At 41.7% G+C, this 22,004-nt stretch overlaps 1 protein-coding gene across 1 annotated transcript in view; it reads left to right on the top strand.

The window, feature by feature from the left end:
• Positions 1 to 13,632, top strand: part of LOC145765542 (uncharacterized) — a 45,334-nt gene extending 31,702 nt beyond the window's left edge. The window contains exons 39-47 of the mRNA XM_082577379.1: positions 9,076 to 9,285; positions 9,370 to 9,501; positions 9,851 to 9,972; positions 11,172 to 11,271; positions 11,362 to 11,416; positions 11,561 to 11,649; positions 11,726 to 11,799; positions 12,629 to 12,742; positions 12,961 to 13,632. Of these exons, the coding sequence (XP_082433505.1) occupies positions 9,076 to 9,285; positions 9,370 to 9,501; positions 9,851 to 9,972; positions 11,172 to 11,271; positions 11,362 to 11,416; positions 11,561 to 11,649; positions 11,726 to 11,799; positions 12,629 to 12,742; positions 12,961 to 13,086 (1,022 nt within the window). The 3' untranslated portion in view covers positions 13,087 to 13,632. The remainder of the gene's footprint in view (positions 1 to 9,075; positions 9,286 to 9,369; positions 9,502 to 9,850; positions 9,973 to 11,171; positions 11,272 to 11,361; positions 11,417 to 11,560; positions 11,650 to 11,725; positions 11,800 to 12,628; positions 12,743 to 12,960) is intronic.
• The last annotated feature ends 8,372 nt before the right edge of the window (positions 13,633 to 22,004 follow it).

Genomic DNA, 22,004 nt, shown 5'->3' with positions numbered 1-22,004 from the left:
CACCAGTATATCAAAAATGTTCACGAGCAAGATCATGACGACCAAGTTCATCACGAATGCGTAAATGATAATCAAGAGGAAGATTATGATCAACAAAAAGATCACGAATATGTCAAAGGTGATCAGAAAGAAGAACATGAATATGATCCAGTTCATCACAATGAATTTGCTCAATTAAAACATGATTACGAGAAAGATCATGATGACCAAACAAATCACAAATACATCAAAGATGATCAAGAGAATGATTTTGACGAACGAGCAGGTCACGAACATGTCAAAGATGATCACGAGACATATTATAAGGAACAAACAAATCACGGATATGTGAAAGATGATAATGAGAAAGATTACAAAAATCAGGCACATAACGAATATGTCAAATTTGGTCAAGAGGAAGATTGTGATAAACAAACACATCACCGATATATCAAAGATGATCACAAGGACGCTCACGATCAACAAATCGAACATGAATATGAACCCAACGATCACAAGGATGATCATGATGAGCAAACCGCACATGAATATGATCAAGATGATCACAAGGAAGATCATGATCAACAAATCCAACATGAATATGATCAATATGATCACAAGGAAGTTCATGATCATCAAATCCAACATGAATATGATGAAGATGATCGCAAGGAAGATCATGATCACCAAATCCAACATGAATATGATGAAGATGATTACAAGGATGATCATGATTATCAAATCCAACATGAATATGATGAAGATGATCACAAGGAAGATCATGATCGACAAATTCAACATGAATACGATCAAGACGATCACATGGAAGATCATGATCAAGAACTGCCACAGGAATATGATGAAGATGATCACGAAGAAGATCATGATCATAAAATCCAACATAAATATGATGAAGATGATGACAAGGAAGACCATGATCATCAAATCCAACATGAAGATGATCACAAGGAAGATTGTGATCATCAAATCCAACATGAATATAATGAAGATGATCACAAGGAAGATCATGATCGCCAAATGCAACATGAATATGATCAAGATGATCACAAGGAAGTTCATGATCACCAAATCCAAAATGAAAATGATGAAGATGATTACATGGAATATCATAATCGACAAATTCAACGTGAATATAATGAAGATGATCACAAGGAAGATCATGATCGACAAATTCAACATGAATATGATCAAGATGATCACAAGGAAGATTATGATCATCAAATCCAATATGAATATGATGAAGATGATCACAAGGACGATCATGATCATCAAATCCAACATGAATATGATAAAGATGATCACAAGGAAGTTCATGATCACCTAATCCAACATGAATATAATGAAGATGATCACAAGGAAGATCATGATCGACAAATTCAACATGAATATGGTCAAGATGATCACAACGAAGTTCATGATCACCTAATCCAACATGAATATGATGAAGATGATCACAAGGAAGATCATGATCGACAAATTCAACATGAATATGATGAACATGATCACAAGGAAGTTCATGATCACCAAATCCAACATGAACATGATCAACACGATCACAAGGAAGATCATGATCATCAAATCCAACAGGAATATGATGAAAATGATCACATGGAAGATCATGATCATCAAATCCAACATGAATATGATGAAGATGATCAAAAGGAAGACCATGATCGCCAAATCCAACATGAATATGATGAAGATGATCACAAGGAAGATCATGATCACCAAATCCAACATGAACATGATCAAGATCATCTCAAGCAAGCTTATGATCAGCAACCTAAACATGATCACAAGGAGAGTAATGGTCAACAAATCGAACATGAATACGATCAAGATGATCACAAGAAAACTCATGATCATCCAACTCAACATGAATATGATCAACACGATCACATGGAAGATCATGATCAAGAACTGCAACCTGAATATGATCAAGATGATCACAAGGAAGATCATGATCACCTAATGCAACATGAATATGATGAAGGAGATAACAAGGTAGATAGCGAACACCAAATCCAACATGAACTTGATCAAAAAGAAGTTCATGATCACCAAATCCAACATGAACATGATCAACACGATCACAAGGATGATCATCAAGTCCAACAGGAATATGATGAAGATGATCACAAGGATGATCATGATCGACAAATTCAACATGAATATAATGAAGATGATCACAAGGAAGATCATGATCGACGAATTCAACATGAATATGATGAAGATGATCACAAGGAAGATCTTAATCACCAAATCCAACATGAATATGATGAAGATGATCACAAGGAAGATCATGATCACCAAATCCAACCTGAGTACGATCAAGATGATCACAAGGAAGTTCATGATCACCAAATCCAACATGAATATGATGAAGATGATCACAAGGAAGATCATGATCACCTAATCCAACATGAATATGATGAAGATGATCACAAGGAAGATCATGATCGACAAATCCAACATGAATATGATGAAGATGATCACAAGGAAGATCATGATCACCAAATCCAACATGAATCTGATCAAGATGATCACAAGGAAAATCATGATCACCAAATCCAACATGAATATGGTCAAGATGATCACAAGGAAGATCATGATCACAAGGAAGATCATGATCGACAAATTCAACATGAATATAATGAAGATGATCACAAGGAAGATCATGATCACCTAATCCAACATGAATATGATGAAGATGATCACAAGGAAGATCATGATCACCAAATCCAACATGAATATGATCAAGATGATCACAAGGAAGATAGTGAACACCAAATCCAACATGAATTTGATCACAAGGAAGTTCATGATCACCAAATCCAACATGAACATGATCAACACGATCACAAGTATGATCATGATCATCAAATCCAACATGAGTATGATGAAGATGATCACAAGGAAGATCATGATCACCTAATCCAACATGAATATGATGAAGATGATCACATGGAAGATCATGATCATCAAATCCAACATGAATATGATGAAGATGATCACAAGGAAGACCACGATCGCCAAATCCAACATGAATATGATGAAGATGATCACAAGGAAGATCATGATCACCAAATCCAACATGAATATGATCAAGATCATCTCAAGCAAGCTGATAATCAGCAACCTAAACGTGATCACCAGGAGAGTAATGGTCAACAAATCGAACATGAATATGATCAAGATGATCACAAGAAAACTCATGATCATCCAATTCAACATGAATATGATCAACACGATCACATGGAAGATCATGATCAAGAACTGCAACCTGAATATGATCAAGACGATCACAAGGAAGATCATGATCACCTAATCCAACATGAATATGATGAAGGAGATCACAAAGTAGATAGTGAACACCAAATCCAACATGAATTTGATCAAAAGGAAGTTCATGATCACCAAATCCAACATGAACATGATCAACACGATCACAAGGATGATCATGATCATCAAATCCGACATGAATATGATGAAGATGATCACAAGGAAGATCATGATCATCAAATCCAACATGAATATGATCACAAGGAAGATCATGATCGCCAAATCCAACATGAATATGGTCAAGATGATCACAAGGAAGATCATGATCACCAAATCCAACATGAATATGATGAAGATGATCACAAGGAAGATCATGATCGACAAATTCAACATGAGTATAATGAAGATGATCACAAGGAAGATCATGATCACCTAATCCAACATGAATATGATCACAAGGAAGATCATGATTGCCAAATCCAACATGAATATGGTCAAGATGATCACAAGGAAGATCATGATCACCAAATCCAACATGAATATGCTGAAGATGATCACAAGAAAAATCATGATCACCAAATCCAACATGAATATGATGAAGATGATTACAAGGAAGATCATGATCACCAAATCCAACCTGAGTACGATCAAGATGATCACAAGGAAGTTCATGATCACCAAATCCAACATGAATATGATGAAGAAGATCACAAGGAAGATCATGATCGACAAATTCAACATGAATTTAATGAAGATGATCACAAGGAAGATCATGATCGACTAATCCAACATGAATATGATGAAGATGATCACAAGGAAGATCATGATCGACAAATCCAACATGAATATGATGAAGATGATCACAAGGAAGATCATGATCACCAAATCCAACATGAATATGATCAAGATGATCACAAGGGAAATCATGATCACCAAATCCAACATGAATATGGTCAAGATGATCACAAGGAAGTTCATGATCACCAAATCCAACATGAACATGATCAACACGATCACAAGGAAGATCATGATCATCAATACCAAATCCAACCTGCATATGAACGAGTTGATCACAAGGAAGATCATGATCACCAAATTCAACGTGAATATGATGAAGATGATCAAAAGGAACCTCACGATCGAGAAACTCAACATGAATATGATCAACACGATTACATGGAAGATCATCATCAACAAATACATAAATATGATGAAGATGATCACGAAGAAGCTCATGATCACCAAATCCAACATGAATATGATCAAGATGATCACAAGGAAAATAATGATCACCTAATCCAACATGAATATGATGAAGATGATCACAAGAAAACTCATGATCATCCAATTCAACATGAATATGATCAAGACGATCACATGGAAGATCATGATCATCCAATCCAACATGAATATGATCAAGATGATCACAAGCAAGCTTATGATCAGCAACCTCAATATGATGAAGATGATCACAAGGAAAATAATGATCAAAAAATCCAACACGAACATGATCAACACGATCACAAGAAAACTCATAATCATCAAATCCAACATGAATATGATCAAGATGATCAAAAGGAAGATCACGATCACCAAATCCAACATGAATATGAACAAGATGATAACAAGGAAAATCATGTTCAACAAATCCAACTTGGATTTGATCAAGATGATCACAAAGAAGATCATGATCACCAAATCCAACATGAATATGATCAAGATGATCACAAAAAAGGTCATAATCAACAAATCCTACATGAATATGATGAAAATGATCACAAGGAAGTTCATGAATACCAAATCCAACCTGCATATGAACGAGTTGATCACAAGGAATATCATGATCACCAAATTCAACGTGAATATGATGAAGATGATCAAAAGGAACCTCACGATCGAGAAACTCAACATGAATATGATCAACACGATTACATGGAAGATCATCATCAACAAATACATAAATATGATGAAGATGATCACGAAGAAGCTCATGATCACCAAATCCAACATGAATATGATGAAGATGATCACAAAAAAGCTCATGATCACCAAACCCAACACGAATATGATCAAAACTATCACAAGGAAGCTGACGATCATCAAATTCAACTTGGATATAATCAAGATGGCCGAATTCAACAGCATGATTCTCCTCAATTTTATCACGAAAAAGATCATGAGGTGCTATATAAAGGCGTTGGTGATGACGATGATGAAAGTGAAAAAATATTAATTTTCCCAGAGAATTTTCAAGAAGTTGGGAAAGGAGAAGTCAACGATCAGTCGTTGATGATGTTTCAAGATTGTGACACAAATGTAGACAAAGATCATTCCACGCAACGACAAACACCTTCTGCTCCTCAATTGTGTCCAATTATAGCAACAGATGTGTTTGAAACAAATGAAGAAATTGTTTACGGCGATTCCAGTCGAGTTTTCACTTCTAACAACAATCAAGCAGTTGAGCAGCATGTAGTTAGTGATGTGCGATCAAATTTCCATCCAGCATTCTTTGGAAATGAGTCTGCATCAACATCTCGAATGATATCACTGGATGAAAGCATTAATAGTGTGTCTACTCCCAAGACTGCCGATTCTGTTGGAGAGGTTTCAGCAGGAGATGAGTTTTCTTTCCGTCAATTTCCATCCAAAAAAGATGGATCACTTTCGGTTGATTCTACGGGGACTATTTTCCAATTTTCATCATCAGAAATGTTTGCTTCAGAGCAGTTTTACTCCACGGAAAAGCTGATCTCAGCCTCCCCGACGGTTACCACGACTCAATCTTCTGACAGTTTTCAACAACTCGGACGTCCTATCAGATTGTCATCTCCATTGTCTTCCCGCTTTCACAGGGAAGAGGGACTGATCTTCCATGAAACTTCTTTTGCAAGTCCATCTGCTCCTCCAAACACCATGTCTACACCCAGGAGCAACATAATCCACTATGAAGAGCTTTTCAACATCCAGCATGATGATGGATTATTTGCATCGGGAGGAGGAGCTTGGAAGCATCATAAGGATGACAAGGAAGGTGATGTTGATAACAAAGATGATGATCGTTCTTCCACGTCATTGGAAACCATTATTTCTCAAGAGCAGGTAGGTTCCTTCTCAGAAAAACTGTCAAAATTTGTCGAAACTATTGAAAAAACTCAACATGTCACTGAGGTATCAGAAACTGTTGTCCCAGCGGCTCCATCGGCTAGAAGTGTCATGGATGTCATGGACACTGAAACCGCCCGAGCCCAGGCCGCTCGGTTTGAAGATTTATCTTACATGTCGATGGCGTATGACGAGGCCACTAGCTGCGATTATTTGGTGACAATGAGTAGTGAGAGCGATCCAAGTCCAACTTCACCAGGAATGATCAATGACGTACAATCACATTCCGGAGGAAATTCAGAACAAACGAGCAACGAACAAGCTATAGATCTTCATCACGACAAAGATTTCAAACCAAAACGGAGTCGTATTCCAATAGCAAAAGGCCAATCGTTGGGAACGAAGACCGAAAAGAAGTCGAAGAGTTCCAAAGGAACTGGTTTATCAAAAAGTTTACCAACGCGGTCCAAGAGTAAAACACTTAACAAAGATAACTTGAGAACTCATGATGGGATAACTGCATCTTCGAAGGTAATGATGCGAGCTTCATCAGCTTCCAAGCTCCCTGTCAGAAAGAGCAGCTTTCCTAAATCAAAGAAGAAGAAGCCCAAGGTAAGGGCAATGAACGATACTCTGCCTTGCTACGATGCATATTCCACAGTATCGGAATCCTCATCTGGGAGCAGTTTCTCAGTAAAGTTTCAACAGAGTGGAGGAAGTTCTCCTGTACAAGAAAGCATCTTCAGAAGTGATGTATTTTACAGCAAGCCTCCTCTGAACAGCGAGAAGTACATTGCACTCCGGGATGGAGTCTACACTTACAAGACATCTCCTGCTCTTGAAAAAGAGGAATGGGAACGCAATCAAGCTGAAATCCGATCAGCATCACCATTTTCCGCATCATCAGATGGAAACGGAAAACGAAACTTTCCAAAATCCTCCCACGATGAACATCACATGACAACCAGAAGTGGCAATATACTTTCCAGTGAAAATCCTTTTTTAGAAGCAAGCCCGGGTCTTCAAGGATTATGTCCCAAAGTCCCGGGCTCGCAAAGGCTTATCACTGATGAACGATCAGAGGTCATTCAAAAACGCGAACTTTGTTCCAATAAGCAAGGATTTCAATCAACGTTGACTTCAAGCGGACACAGATCTTCTGCTATTCCGATTCCTATTGTGACGAGCAGCACCCGTATCTCGCCATCATCAGGGGAGCTGTCTCTTGACAGTCTGAACTCTCATCAGGATAGTTTGAATGATAAGGATGCATTAGACCCTAGCACTCCCCTCTCATCCGATTCTTTAGATTGTGACTCCGTCATCAGGGAAGTAGAAGCAGAAGCGGATGTTCTCTCAATCACTCCTGACTCCATAAATTTATCTCCTGGGTTTCTGCCAAACGTTCTTCACACATCTCTGAAACAAGAACAACCACCATCAGTTTGCTCCAATATCATTGCTGTGGATTCTATAAAAGAAAACGCTTTTATGATAGAGAAAGAACGTACATTGTCATCAGACTCTTTGGATGTCGGAGATTGTGCGTCAGGCAATGATACTTCAGATCTACTTTCTCATGTTCTCCATGAAAGTGGTTTATCTACCTCTTCATCGTCTTCGTTCCAACCGTCGTCGTTGATGACAACTTCTTCATGGATGGAAACATCTCATGGAGGAATTGCATATTCTTCCCACCATTATACCACTGCAACGCCTAAGGAGCTGCTCCATGGACCAAGATATGACAGTTCGTTACTTGTCGTCATCCGTATGACGTAACCATTGCTTGTCGTCATCCGTATGACGTACCCGTTGCTTGTCGTCATCCGTTTGATGTCATTGTTGCTTGACGTAGTTGATGCTTACTGTTGAATTTACGTTGAGTAAAATTGTTTGATCGGTTGTGCTCATGCGCGTTCTGTGTTATCGTACATTGATGTTGAAATAACGTTTAAAAGATGTCAACAGCACACTGCCACACGACAGGTGCACTGCGGCACGCCAATGTGCCAGGAGATGCCGTTTGGTGTGCCATATAGAAACGTAGCACGAACATACTTTGTTCAATTACTTTTATTTCAATTTGCACCCAAACTTGTCTAACTTACGTCATATTTGTGATTGTGACGTGGACATTGTTAGGTGTATTCCCCATATCTTTGCATTGTTCTGCCATGTTCGTTGCATGAGAACTTTCGGATCATGGAGATTAAAATGATGACACGTCATTAATATCCAGGGGGCTTTCCCCGAGCAGATTTGTTTACTACCAAGCAATAGTAACATCCAATGTACTTCCACAGATGTTTAGTTCCGTCGTTTTGTTACGTCATAGTGGCTCATGTTTGTCTGACGTCATGATTACGCATTGCAGTAATTATGATGAATTTGTGTTTTCGTGTAAAATACTTTCTCACGTTTGAAGCGAAACGAAACAACTGAAGCTTTAAAATTGGGAGCAGAGTCCTCAGTGCATTTATACGATTACACTTCGGTAATCTTAACCAAGTTAGTCACTTCGGTAGCGTTATATCACGTTGGGGTGGTGGGAGGAAGAATGGTTAAAAGGAATGACTAAAACTAGAGTTGGAAACACTGGACTGACTAACTTTTGTTTTATTTCCAACTAAAATATTTTTCTAAATTTTTTGAGAGTTTATGGATCAGTTTGGTTTGACCTTGCAGGTGACTCAGTTGGGGAAAGGTTATTTGACCGAAAGCGACAAAAGGTGGCAGCAGAGTTGGGAATTCAGTGGCCCCAGCTCGCGGGAGCGTTGGGTCTCGGTGCTGATGAAGTCTGGAAAGTGCAAAGACAATGCGACGGGGGCTCCCCAGGGGAACAGAGCTCTGCCATGCTTCGAATATGGGCGGAGACTCAAGGGGAAAAAGCTACAGGTGATTGGTTGTTCTGACAGAATGATTGACACTTTATTACAATTATTGATTTGCACGAAATAAATTGTCCTTGAATCCAAACAGATGAGAAGTTGATTGCCGCCCTGGAGGATATTGATCGGAGGGATTTGATCGCTGTCTTCAACGAGCCTGTTGTCGAACAGGGGAATCACCGAAATACACAAGTCGATGGGGGATCGCGTTATGATACGTCAGGTGACGTCACTAGTTTCACTTATGTTCTTGTGCAACTACCTGAGGAGGAATTCCACCAGCGCTAGATCTTTCACGAAGGTCACAACCTCTCATTAGACTCTTGTGTTGATAACATTTCAACTCAAACGCGACATTGCGACCATGTTCCTATCAGGAGCGTTGTTTCCATCGTCCCTCAGGCACTTCTGATTTCCGGGCGTTTTAATGATAGTTGACCATGCCGCCTGCTCGGATGGTGGAAGATACAAGAAGTCCCCACAGGGTAGGCGACGAAAAGCAATTTCATACCCAGACCATTTATGGTGCTAGAGTTTGGTTTAACTTCACTATCTAACTTTCACAATTGCAGGATTCAACGCGCTAGCGGCCGAACTGGGTTCTCCTTTTCCTGGTTCTGCAGGTCACGTGAGCTCCCCCTACCCCTTCCCGATCACAAGGCCGGCCCATAGCACCTCCACACCGTCCAACAAGGTAGGCGAGGTCTAACGCGTGACGCAATCTTCGCGACCTAATCATTAATTTAAATTTAGTCGTTGTCGTGCCTGTGCACCTGTTTCTGTGTCTTCTTCTCAAGCCCAATTGTCTGATTCGAGCATAAGAGCCAACACACAATGACCTTTCCTGTCGTTTCTGTTTGTTAAAATATGCACAAGGCGCGGTGTGTTCAAATTATTCCCAGTTTTGGTACCCGGTCAATTGATCGACAGACAATTTGTCGACAGTCATTTGGTCGACAGACATTTGGTCGACAGACATTTGATCGACAAGACATTTGGTCGACAGACATTTGGTCGACAGGACGTTTGGTCGACAAGACATTTGGTCGACAGAACGATTCATTTTAGGGTTAGGGTTAACTAACCCTAACCTAACCCTAACTCTAACCCAAATGTCCTGTCGGCCAAATGTCTTGTCGACCAAATGTCTTGTCGGCCAAATGTCTTGTCGACCAAATGTCTTGTCGACCAAATGTCCTGTCGACCAAATGTTTGTCGACCAAATGTCTGTCGACCAAACGTCCTGTCGACCAAATGTCTGTCGACCAATCGACCGGCCACCCCGGTTTTAAGTTGCGGCGTTTCTGATTTTTGGTCTTTCCTTGTGCGAATTATTTATGTTTATTGTGTTTTTGCATATTTTTGTTTGTTCGCCAACAGAACAAAATTAACTGAACTGACAAAACAGTTTGTGACTGCATACAGCACGTCCAGTTTTCTTCCTCCAACTGCATCACCAGGATAGAATTGTTGAAAGCTCCAGAGTCGATGCTCAGAAGCATCGCTGTGCCAATGAAACTTTGATTGTTCCACCAACCAACAAATCTTTTGCAAGTTGTCTCTAACAAGGCGGCTTCATAAATCTTAGGCAGAGCTCACTTTGTTGGGAATTTCTGACGTACTCTGACGTCAAAGTTAAATCATCATTCTCAATGTTACCACAGTTGTTACCACAATGTTATCACAATAGTTACCACAATTGCCATGCTCGTGACTTGAGGCCCAAGTCGACGGGCGTTAGTGCATGCCTAATCTCACTTTCAACAAATAGAATAAACATGCGATCCAACCAGGTCATTGTTGCAAGAGAAGCTGTTATGGCTTGACCGCACAATGGTTGTTTGTTCGAAGCTGAGGTGACGCTCACAATTTAACATCCCATTCATTCGACAGGCCCGCATCGAGTCATCGGACACGTTCATGGAGGCGCCACCTAGTGCGAGCGAAACCGACGACCCAAACAAGCCCCATTTTATTTACGGGAATTATGAAGGTGAGAGGGCCGATCTGGGGGGTAACCTCGTCATTAAACAAACTTTGAAAGTTTTTAACTTCTAACAACATTAAATGTGTTTGTCTTCAGATGACGATGCCGTTGGCGACGCAAAGGATAGAGATGACGCGGCAACTTCTGATAGGTAATTAATGTTTTGTTGTCGATACTTGCGACCAGCTTAATGCTTTCGGTCATGGTTGACTGCGTCTAAGACCTTAGGAGCGAAATTGTCGCAATCTAAAACTTGTGGTGACCGAAGCAGACTGACAGGAAACTGTGTTTGCAGGAGCGCTGACTCTCGGCCACCATCTAGAGGATCATCAATTGTATCATCATCGACCACCAGTGGCGAGCACGAGATGAATGATGCTGAAGGTAAGCATACCACCTCAGCTGTTTGAGGTGTCAGAGGTATCTTCTGTTGTTCCTGAAACTTGTAATGTTTTTGCAGCGGCTGTCGTATCTCTACCTGTAGGCGCTATAGAGACTGGCAACGAAGAAGTTCCAGAGGTTCCGCTTCACTCAGTAAGTTCCACCTTCATTCTTAGTTCCACATTTATTCGTAGTTCCACATTCATTCTTAGTTCCACTACATTCTTAGTTGCACATTCATTATTAGTTCCACTTCATTCTTAGTTCCACATTTATTCGTAATTCCACATTCATTCGTAATTCCACTTCATTCTTAGTTCCAGTTAATTCTTAGTTCCACTTCATTCTTAGCTTCACTTCATTCTTAGTTCCACATTTATTCGTAGTTCCACATTCATTCTTAGTTCCACTACATTCTTAGTTGCACATTCATTATTAGTTCCACTTCATTCTTAGTTCCACATTTATTCGTAATTCAACATTCATTCGTAATTCCACTTCATTCTTAGTTCCAGTTAATTCTTAGTTCCACTTCATTCTTAGCTCCACTTCATTCTTAGTTCCACTACATTCTTAATTGCACATTCATTATTAGTTCCACTTTATTCTTAGTTCCACATTTATTCGTAATTCCACATTCATTCGTAATTCCACTTCATTCGTAGTTCCAGTTAATTCTTAGTTCCACTTCATTCTTAGTTCCATCGGTCGTTGCACATTTCTCACTTACGCCGTCCAGGAAGTTCACAATCCTGCCACATGCTACAATCGAATCTAGCGCTTGTCGATGACAATGGCATTTGTACCTAACATAAACCCACCTACCTGCCATCACCCAGGCGGCAAATCAACATTTTTTTACATTGAATCAACGTCTGCAGACGTTGCATCAATGTAAAAGCTGTTTGAATTGGTGCCTGGGCATGAGATGTCAACGGGCTAGGCTGCTCTCCGTGAAAACTATGACTTCATTACTACGCAGATGGAAACGTCAAGGGTCAGCGCTGACGTCAAAGTGGAAACTCAGACAAGCGCTGACGTCACCGTGACGACAGTGACGCGAACGGTGATAGTTGAAAGTGAAAAGACTAGCAACGTGAGTGGCGACGATACGTCTATTGTTTGATGACGTCACACTGCATTATCACATCGCTGGTTTGTTTGAAATCGTGATCAAGGATCCTCATTGTTCTCCTTCTAGAACTTGTAGAACGAACTGCGCAGAAATTTCTAACCTCGAACTGGCGACGTTTGCTAGCGCCACCAAGCAGCAATTGAAGCACACCTCCGAATAATTTCAAAATTTCTTTGCAGGTTTCCCTTCCGGATCGGAATGCGGAAGTTTCCCAGGATGGTAGTGACGTCATTGAAGTTTCTCGACAAGTTAAGCGCACCGTTATCACTAATAATGACGCACGACGTAGTTCTGATGACGATTAGATGACGTTTGCAATTAGAGCGACGTGATTTAGTTTTATTTTACGTGCTTGCACGCGGTGTCATTGTGTAGTTCCTTTAAACTTTTCATTTTTGCTTAATTACAGTTTTTTGTAAAAATAATTGCTGCGGTAAGGGGAACCCCCCACTTCATCCACCAGTTGTTTATCAATCATCACCGCCCTATGTTACCCGATCGCTAGTAGGTTTCTGCATGCTGCTGTGTGGCCACTGACTACGTCAGAGTTGATGACGTGTGGTCGTTGCCTCAACCGTCAATCTTGGGATGTTTGTCAGGGTTTCCGTCAGTATTTGTTTAAATTGTCGGAGAGGCCACCAGCGGCAGTCGTGGCCACCAAGCAATCATCTTCAAGCAATTCCATGTTTGTAGTTTAATTTAGCTTGTAGCCTATTGTTGTGACGTAATTATTTGACGTCTGATACGTCACTCGAGCGCTCATCATCTGCTTTATGCGATCCTGTGACGTCAAGGCATGTTGTGGAGCGATCGGCAAAAGTATGACGTTTGAAAATAAAATGTACAACTTAACTCGATCAACCGTGAATTGACTGAAGAGGAGAAGTTGTCAAAGTAGTAGCCTAGCCTACTAGTTTTTTTACCCGGCCTTTGTTTCGACAAGGCTTGCATCAGAAGCAGCTCATAGCTCATCAAGACAACATTTAGAAGGGTAGCCTACTGTGCAGGGATTTTTTTTTTATTTAAATAAAATTATAATCCCCTGATAACAGCAGAACCGCTGCTGGCGTAACTACACTCCGATGACACAGAGGTAACAAAAATGAGTCTCAAGGAATTATTTTATTCGTGAGTTCGAATTGCAGAATTAATGTGTTATGCAGTGGGGCTGCGTGCCATGGGGCTGCAAGGCTGCAGCCCCACCTGAAAGAACGAGAAGAGGGAAATATCTTTTTCTTTCACTTTGTTCGACCCGGTTACTTTTTTCACTTAAGAATTGCGGATCGAAAATTAAAATATTAAAAGTTTCGTTTGGCAACACCGATATTGGGCAAACTGCTCTGCAGCCCGAGATTCAGGATTTCAAGCGCTCTTTAATTAGCTAAGAATTATCCTTGAAGCTCCGCCTCTTTTGGTATTTTACAGCAATTTTTGAATCTGTTGGGACTGCATGGAAAACAGCCCCACCTAACCGAATAACTTTACAGACTGTAAAGTTAGTTTTTATTTCGGAGAGTAGCGATGAGCCATGAATGTAGAAGTGTTAACTGTAGAGTTAGGGTATTCAACAGGTTATAGGACGTGCTAGAGCATCTCAAAATCACTTGAACCTTGTATGCAACGGCTAGGCTAGTCATTAGTCAAGACTAAGCTCAATACTAGTAAAGTTTGTCGCCAAAGCAATAGCCTACTGCTAGTTTCTTCAAATTATAGCTTAGGAATAGGCTACATTAACTTTTTAACAAAATTTGAATGCATTTTTTCAAAATTTGGGGTAAAAACATGCTCAGAACGCTCCAAATTTAATGTATTTTTTCAAATTTTTCTGGGGGGCGAAGTTGTTCGCATTCGGCGAACTCAGCGACGGGCTTCGCCCCCCAGATTATTTATTGCAGCCCCACTGCTCCCAAACTCCACCAGCCGTCACTGGTGTTATGTGTTAAAAAATAATGTGTTTTGTATCAAAACTTATTTGTACCATAAACAGACATAACTCAGCAACAACACTACATTTAACATTATAAAACAAATAGCGAACGTTTTCGGATGGTCATACAGCCCTTTTCAAGCCAATAAGAAAAAATACGTATTAAAAGAAATACTAAAGAATCATATAGTATCACAGCAAATATATGGTCAAATCTAAACATTTAAGAAACTTTCTCGCTCACACAAAATGATAACTGAAAATTACACAGCACAACGGGTCAAGTATTTGAGAAGTAAAAATTAATTAATTGTTCAGAAAAGGAATCAGACAGAATTACGCAAGATTGGCAGAAGCACAGCACGAGATAGTGGCGCAAACAAAGCAAATGCGAGAAGCACAAGACGTGATAATTCAATCAAAAACTGTTACAGATAAGAAGCTCCGCCAGCAAATAATTGCCTGTTGAGCCCTGGGTTTAAAGATTTGATGATCAATGCCTCGTGAATCTTGGTGTCGAACTCGGACAAACACTTACGAACAATTTTGAAGGACTGCAATGACGGTTTATTGTTTGAGCACGATTGGCAGTTTCTAATATGGTCTTTAACTGCACTGTTTTTATTAAAATTAGCTAAGTTTAAATGCATTTGTCTATCCAATTATGCAGTTTCAAGTATGTTTATCGTATCCTGGGTTAATCTGAGTCGAGAAAAGACGAAATCGTCTTTCGCAGCTCGAAACAGTCTCAAAAACCAATCTCGTTAGAAGTCGAATACACAAGAATGGCGCACTAACGATAAAGAACCTTTGTCTATGCCATTAGTTGATGGTCTATCCCTGAGGTCGAGAACCTATGGATCGCTAGCCATAACTTATATGGCTCTTTTGATGGTGACGTCTGCCTCTCCGATATAGACTAATCTAAGATGGCACTTCTTGACCTGGCAATTGGCTAAAATAGCGCTAGAAATTAGCGCTGACGCTGACGCCGCCAATTTCTTTAAGAGCTTACGCAGTACTTTACGCCGTGAACTTTTTAGGCGATTTGCGCTGACACCGTCAATTTATTTCATTGACGCGTGCAACACTGGTTATTGGGTGGAAAACGATTTATCAATTTGTTTTTGTTCACAACAAGTGAGTTTTTTAAAGAACGCTAATAAACAATGGATAGGCTATTAATCACGGGTCCCTACTGTAAAGTTCTTACTCGGATTGTTGTTTCGACAAGGGTGGCAGAGGGAAGCAGGTTTGTAACTCATTGTAGAAGGGTTCCTACAAGTTGCTCTTCCCATTTTTATTCAACTTGAGAATGGGATCAATGCAGATGAGAGGTATGCTACACGATATTTATGAGCATTCACGGAGTCGATGAAAGATAAATTGGAGAAAGGGTTTTGAGAACCAGTAAAAAGTACAAGTTGATCACAAACATATTTGGTATCATCACTTGTAGGTAGTTGCTTCCTCCTCCAGTGAATGTGGTGCCGAGGAACAGACCTCAGACCACATCATCAATGACTGTACCATCTTTAAGCCACCTAACGGTGTGGAAGGTCTGCGCGTCATGGATGATGAAACTAAATACTGGCTGCTATCTAGCAGCCTTCCAGTGTAGTCCGGGAACATTATGAATCTGGGGTGGTAAAAGGATAGACCCTCGGCCCCAGAAGCTCAGACGACGACGACGATCACTTGTAGGCTCGGGATGGACGACAAGTTGCTCCTCGTGCCCCATCCTGTGAGTAACATCTGCACCCAAGCAGATGCCAAACGAAACTTGTCAACCAAGAGCCTCCACCCGGACGGCACAGCTGCAAGGGGCAATGGACAAGTTTAGACGCCCCACCATTCTGCAGTTCAACATAGAAGGCTACACAACAAGCAAGATCAAAGTTGTGGAGCAGCTTGCCCAATGCCCATACCAACCGGGCACTAGTCATCCTCCTCCAAGAGACCCACTGCACCTCTGCAGATAGGCTAGCTATTCCCAACTACACGCTAGCCGGGTCTACCTTAAGCAGGAAGCATGGCATTGCCAGGTTTGTGCATAAGAGCCTGAAGTGGACCTTTGTCGACCAATCTCCAATTTATGCTGAGATTGAGTGGGTGTGCGTTTGTATCTCAGACTACAACATCGTCAACATCTACAAGCCCTCACCCTCGCGAATGTTGCCACCATCCCTTCCAATGTTCCCCTCCCCCAGTCTCTACGCTGGCGATTTCAACTGCCAGCACATCGACTGGGGCTACAGCAACACAAGCAGCGACGGAGAATTGTTGGCTGACTGGGCCTCTACAAACCAACTTGCCCTTCTATTCAACCCAAAGGAACCAGCCAGTTTCCACTCCGGCCGCTGGGGAACAGGGACAAACCCTGACTTGGCCTTCGCGAGTGTCGACAGCTCTCTTCCAGACAGACGTGTGCTTAAGAAGTTCCCGCGGTCCCAACACCAGCCGTCCCTCATCATTGTCCCAAAACTTGTGGCTCCTGTCCCGACTTCACAGGTGAAGCGATGGAACTCCAAAAAAGTCGATTGGAATCAATACAGCCTCCTAACCAATGAGTCTGCTGCAAAGTTACCCTCACCTGAAACATGCAACGCAGACGAGGCATACCAGGACTTCTGCAATGCCATAATAACTGCGGCAAAGGCCACAATACCACGTTGCCATCGAACCAGCTATACACCATGCTGGGACTCTGAGTGTGAAGCTCTCTATCGCTCCTACCTAAGCGCCACAAGTGGTGCTGCTTCTAACACCGCCGCCACCAGACTACTTGAGCGGCTGGACACAAAGAAGCTCGAGCGATGGAACGAAGCTATCCAAACCATCGACTTCTCACATTCAAGCCGCAAAGCATGGAGCATCATCAACGACCTCACTGGGCGCTCAGCAAACTCCCCTCGTCAGTGCCCCGTTTCTGCTAATGCCATCGCTTCCCAGCTAGTGCAGAACGGGGTCTACAAGACAAAGGACCGTAAGGCATCCCGCCTTGTTGCCAAGGAAGTATCTGCCCTTTGGCGAGTAGAAACACCACAAGAGGAAGCAATCTCTGGAGACTTCACTCCAGAGGAATTCACCACCGCCCTCCGCCTTGTGAAACCACACAAGTCTCCCGGACCGGATAAGATCTGCCCTGAGCTTGTGCTCCATGCTGGCCATGCCCTAAAGTCCTGGTTACTTAGATTCCTCTCTTCCTGCCTGCGCTGTCTTTCTAGATTTTACAGCTGCCTATGACACCGTATGGCATCGCGGCCTTACTTACAAGCTGCTTCGCCTGCTTCCTGACCGACATATGGTTCATGTGATTATGGAACTTGTCAGGAATCGAAGCTTCACCCTCACTACCGGTAGCTCACGGCGAAGCAGACTGAGACGCCTGCAAAACGGCGTCCCACAGGGATCGGTCCTGGCTCCACTTCTTTTCAACATCTACACCCACGACCTGCCAACTACGGTCTCCGCAAAATATGCTTATGCGGACGACCTGGCAATTTTCCACTCCACAAAGTCGTGGGAAAATCTAGAAGACACCTTGAGTCAGGACATGAAAACTCTCTCAGCTTATCTCCAGAACTGGCGACTGAAACTCAGCGAAACCAAAACTGTGACAGCAGCTTTCCACCTCCTTAATCGGGAAGCTGATCGTGAGCTACACGTCCAGAACAACGGAAAATCTCTGTCCTTCTGCCCGAAACCAAGATATCTTGGGGTGACACTACAGATCGCTCACATACTGCCACCATTTGGTGTCACTGCGCAAGAAACTCACATCCCGCGCTGCGCTACTCAAGCGCCTGGCAGGCTCTAGCTTGGGGGCGAGGGCTGACACTTTGCGTATAGCAGCCTTAGCCCTTGTCTACTCTTCAGCAGAGTACTGTGCACCTGTTTGGTGCCGCAGTGCTCACTGCCATAACATCGACACTGCCATAAACAGCGCCCTGCGCACAGTGACCGGATGCCTACGTCACATACCATTGGACAATCTCCCCATTCTCGCTGGCATCCAACCCGCTGAGCTTTGCCGCGAACAAAGCCACTCTGTCCCTCGGTCGACGGGCACTGGAGCCTAACCATCTTCTCCACCACAAGATCTCTGCTCTCCCAAACGAGCACCTCTGTCGACTGAAATCAAGACACCCATTTGTGCCAGCCGCTCAACTTCTTATCAACGAAGCTGATGTACAAGACATCTCTGCGGCTGCTTGGGCGGACCATGAATGGAGTTCTGAATGGAAGTCAACCGCAACCAGACTCTATTCGTTCATCCCCGACGCTGACACACGCCCCATCGGTCTAACACTACCAAGACAGGCATGGGTGCGCCTCAACCGTCTTCGTACGGGCGTCGGGCTTTTCCGCTCAACCATGCACCAATGGGGAATGGCCTCTTCCTCCTCCTGTGAATGTAGTGCCGAGGAACAGACCGCATACCACATCATCAATGACTGCTCCATCTTCAAGCCACCTAACGGAGTGGAAGGTCTGCGTGTCATGGATGATGAAACTAAAGACTGGCTGCTCTCTAGTAGCCTTCCAGTGTAGTCCGGGAACATCGTGAATCTGGGGTGATAAAAGGATAGACCCTCGGCCCCAGACGTTCACACGACGACGACTTGTAGGCTACAACGACGCTTAGACATAACATTACTTTAATCCCATATAGGCCTATAGCCTAATTTTAGGCTACTCAACGTGCAGAGCTTTGCGTACCGGTAGGTAGTTCGGAAGAGAATGGCTGCACCTGGAAGACAAGCTGTCTTCGTCGCATTCTCCGCTTCCCAATAGATGGATCCTCATAGGAACCATTTGTCCAGGGCCTTCAAGCCCATTTGAACCATCACCGAATGCTCCTCGTAAAAGAATCCCCCATCATACTACGCCCTACTGATCAGACCGTGTAGCCTACAACTTTGAATTCTGGCTGTCCAAATCACATTAGCCGCATCCATTCATAGATCACAATTTCATTTCACAGACAGGTAGATTAGGCGTTTATCAGTGACCTAACTTAGATAAAACGTTGTTTTGCTTGACTGAATAAGCTATGTAAGTTTTTGTATTTCTTAACGAAAAAGCTACAAGAAGATATGAGGACGCTAGGTCTACTAAGAAGAAACATAAACGCTACCTCTGACGATTAGCGAAGCAGCATGTAACCCTATAGCTACACATCGAGAATGGTGTAAAGTAACATAACATAATTGTTTATTGGCTGCTGCGAAAAAAATGCACAACGAATCAAAACACAATGTACATAGCAAAAGAAAGAAAATGATGAAAGCATCACAACAGCGGGAGGCTGTGAAGTGACCATTCAAGGTCTTCAAGTCAAGCAGCCACCCCTTAACTCATCAACGATAACTTAGGTAATTATAGGCTACAGTAATTGGCTAATTGAGAAAAAGACATCTTAACTTGTGGGCCTATTTTTGCTTACGTAAAAACTTTTAAGACATTTTGGCTTGCAGTGGAATTATTAGGTTAATGGGGTTCCCAATGGACCCAGTCCAAAAGTAGGCTACCTGATAGACTCCTCTGTAAACGATAATGGGAATCGGAGTGGGGTGGAGTTAACAACCTTCCTGACGAAACAATGCACTAATAGCACCAACTTAAAAAGTGATAAAAGGCTATACCGTACCATTGTGCCTGGAATGCCAACCAATGAGGTCAGTTCCATTTGCTGTGAAATAGGCTTTCCTAAAATCGATTTCCAAAAAAGCTCATGGAAATCAGTAGTCTAATCACTGTTATTTCTTTTTGTGCTTCCCTGCATGGGGAGAAGGTAAAAAAGACTGAGAAAACCCGCTTTACACAAATCATTTTTAAATGGATTTTGCACGTTATGCCAGGTGGGAACCAAGTTTTCTTTGTGTAGGCCTACCGTACGTGCACTCGTTCGTCTCAATGGTTTATCCCTTGCAACTAGCCAATGAAACAAATCCAAACAACAGTTAGGCTGCATAATAACTTGAAATTTAGCAGCCCAAAGCTAAAACTTGTCAAGCATCGGAGAAGCAAAACATTGGAGTAGAGGAAGAACGTGACGTGTGGAAAGAATTGACAGCCAACCTTCGACTCGAAGACGGCACAGGATGATGATGAAAGCTGAAAAGGAAGAATAAAAAGTAATTTTAGTGTTTTCAGTCAAAAAATGGCTATTATTATTATTTATCTGCGTCAGACAAAGCTTTCAATATCCAAAACAAAACAACGAAATAATAAACAAACTGCAAATGCACAAAGGTCACAGAGAGCCACTTTGGATGTGGTCAGTTTAAAAGCACACTAAATAGGCTATCTACTGTTACAAATTTACATACAATGAGCGTTGGAAGAATTGAAAGTATTATTATTTATTACTGCTATATTATAGATGTACATTTAATTTTGATGTAAAAATAATCATTTTTCTAATTTGAATGGAATTTGCAACAGCATGGCCCCTGTTCAGGCACCTATGCTGTGTGAGAAGCGAAAGAAAATGTTCTTTGTCAAAAATGCACCCTTTCACCGACAGAGGGCGTTCTTCTGCTTTTGAAACTTTTCCCGCTTTAAGAAAGCAAATACATAACCGTGGTTTACCATAAAACAACATCACTTAAAAACATAAAATATTTTTCATAAATTAGTTGAAACACTTATGAAGCTTGCAACATGTCAAGATATTACAACCTCCTCCTCATTTTGCCATTTTTGCTTGCACAATTCTCCTCACTTCCTAGACACGTTTTTCACCAATCAACGTCAATCTAACGTCTGAATGATCACGAGGTCGCCATGTTGCCTGCGTACGCGCTTACTGCGCAGTCACATTACGTCACTTCTACGTTGATTCATCGTCCAATTGGCGAAGTCGTTCCAGACAGGCTGCAGGTAGGAGCAGTTGATTTTTGGTTCATGTTTCAACTAATATTTGATACAAATTTTATCGGTTTCAAAATTGTTTCATTGAGTTGATGATTTGTTGAAATGAAATGTTGGTGAGAGTGAGATACTGCGAGGTTTTCGATGGCAAATGAAACGTGCTTTCTCGCTTCGCCATTGCCAGTCGGCCGCCATTACTGCGATTTCCTGTTTGGCGGCTGCTGGAACACATCGTTGTAGTTTGGTTTATATCCATCTGTTTTTAGATCATAAATGTGTTTCGTCGTCTATGTCGAAGCTATCACAAATACTTTCTAAAAATTTTGCAAAAACGTGAAATAATTTGCTGTTATCAGTGACAACTAATTTTAGACATCCAAGCTAGAGGCTAAGTTTAAATATTTGAACACTTGCAAG

This window comes from Aplidium turbinatum, chromosome 2 (assembly GCF_918807975.1).
Source record: "Aplidium turbinatum chromosome 2, kaAplTurb1.1, whole genome shotgun sequence".
Classification (NCBI taxonomy): domain Eukaryota; kingdom Metazoa; phylum Chordata; class Ascidiacea; order Aplousobranchia; family Polyclinidae; genus Aplidium; species Aplidium turbinatum.
Note: the sequence above shows the minus strand (reverse complement) of the source record. Positions and strands in the feature narration are given on the sequence as shown.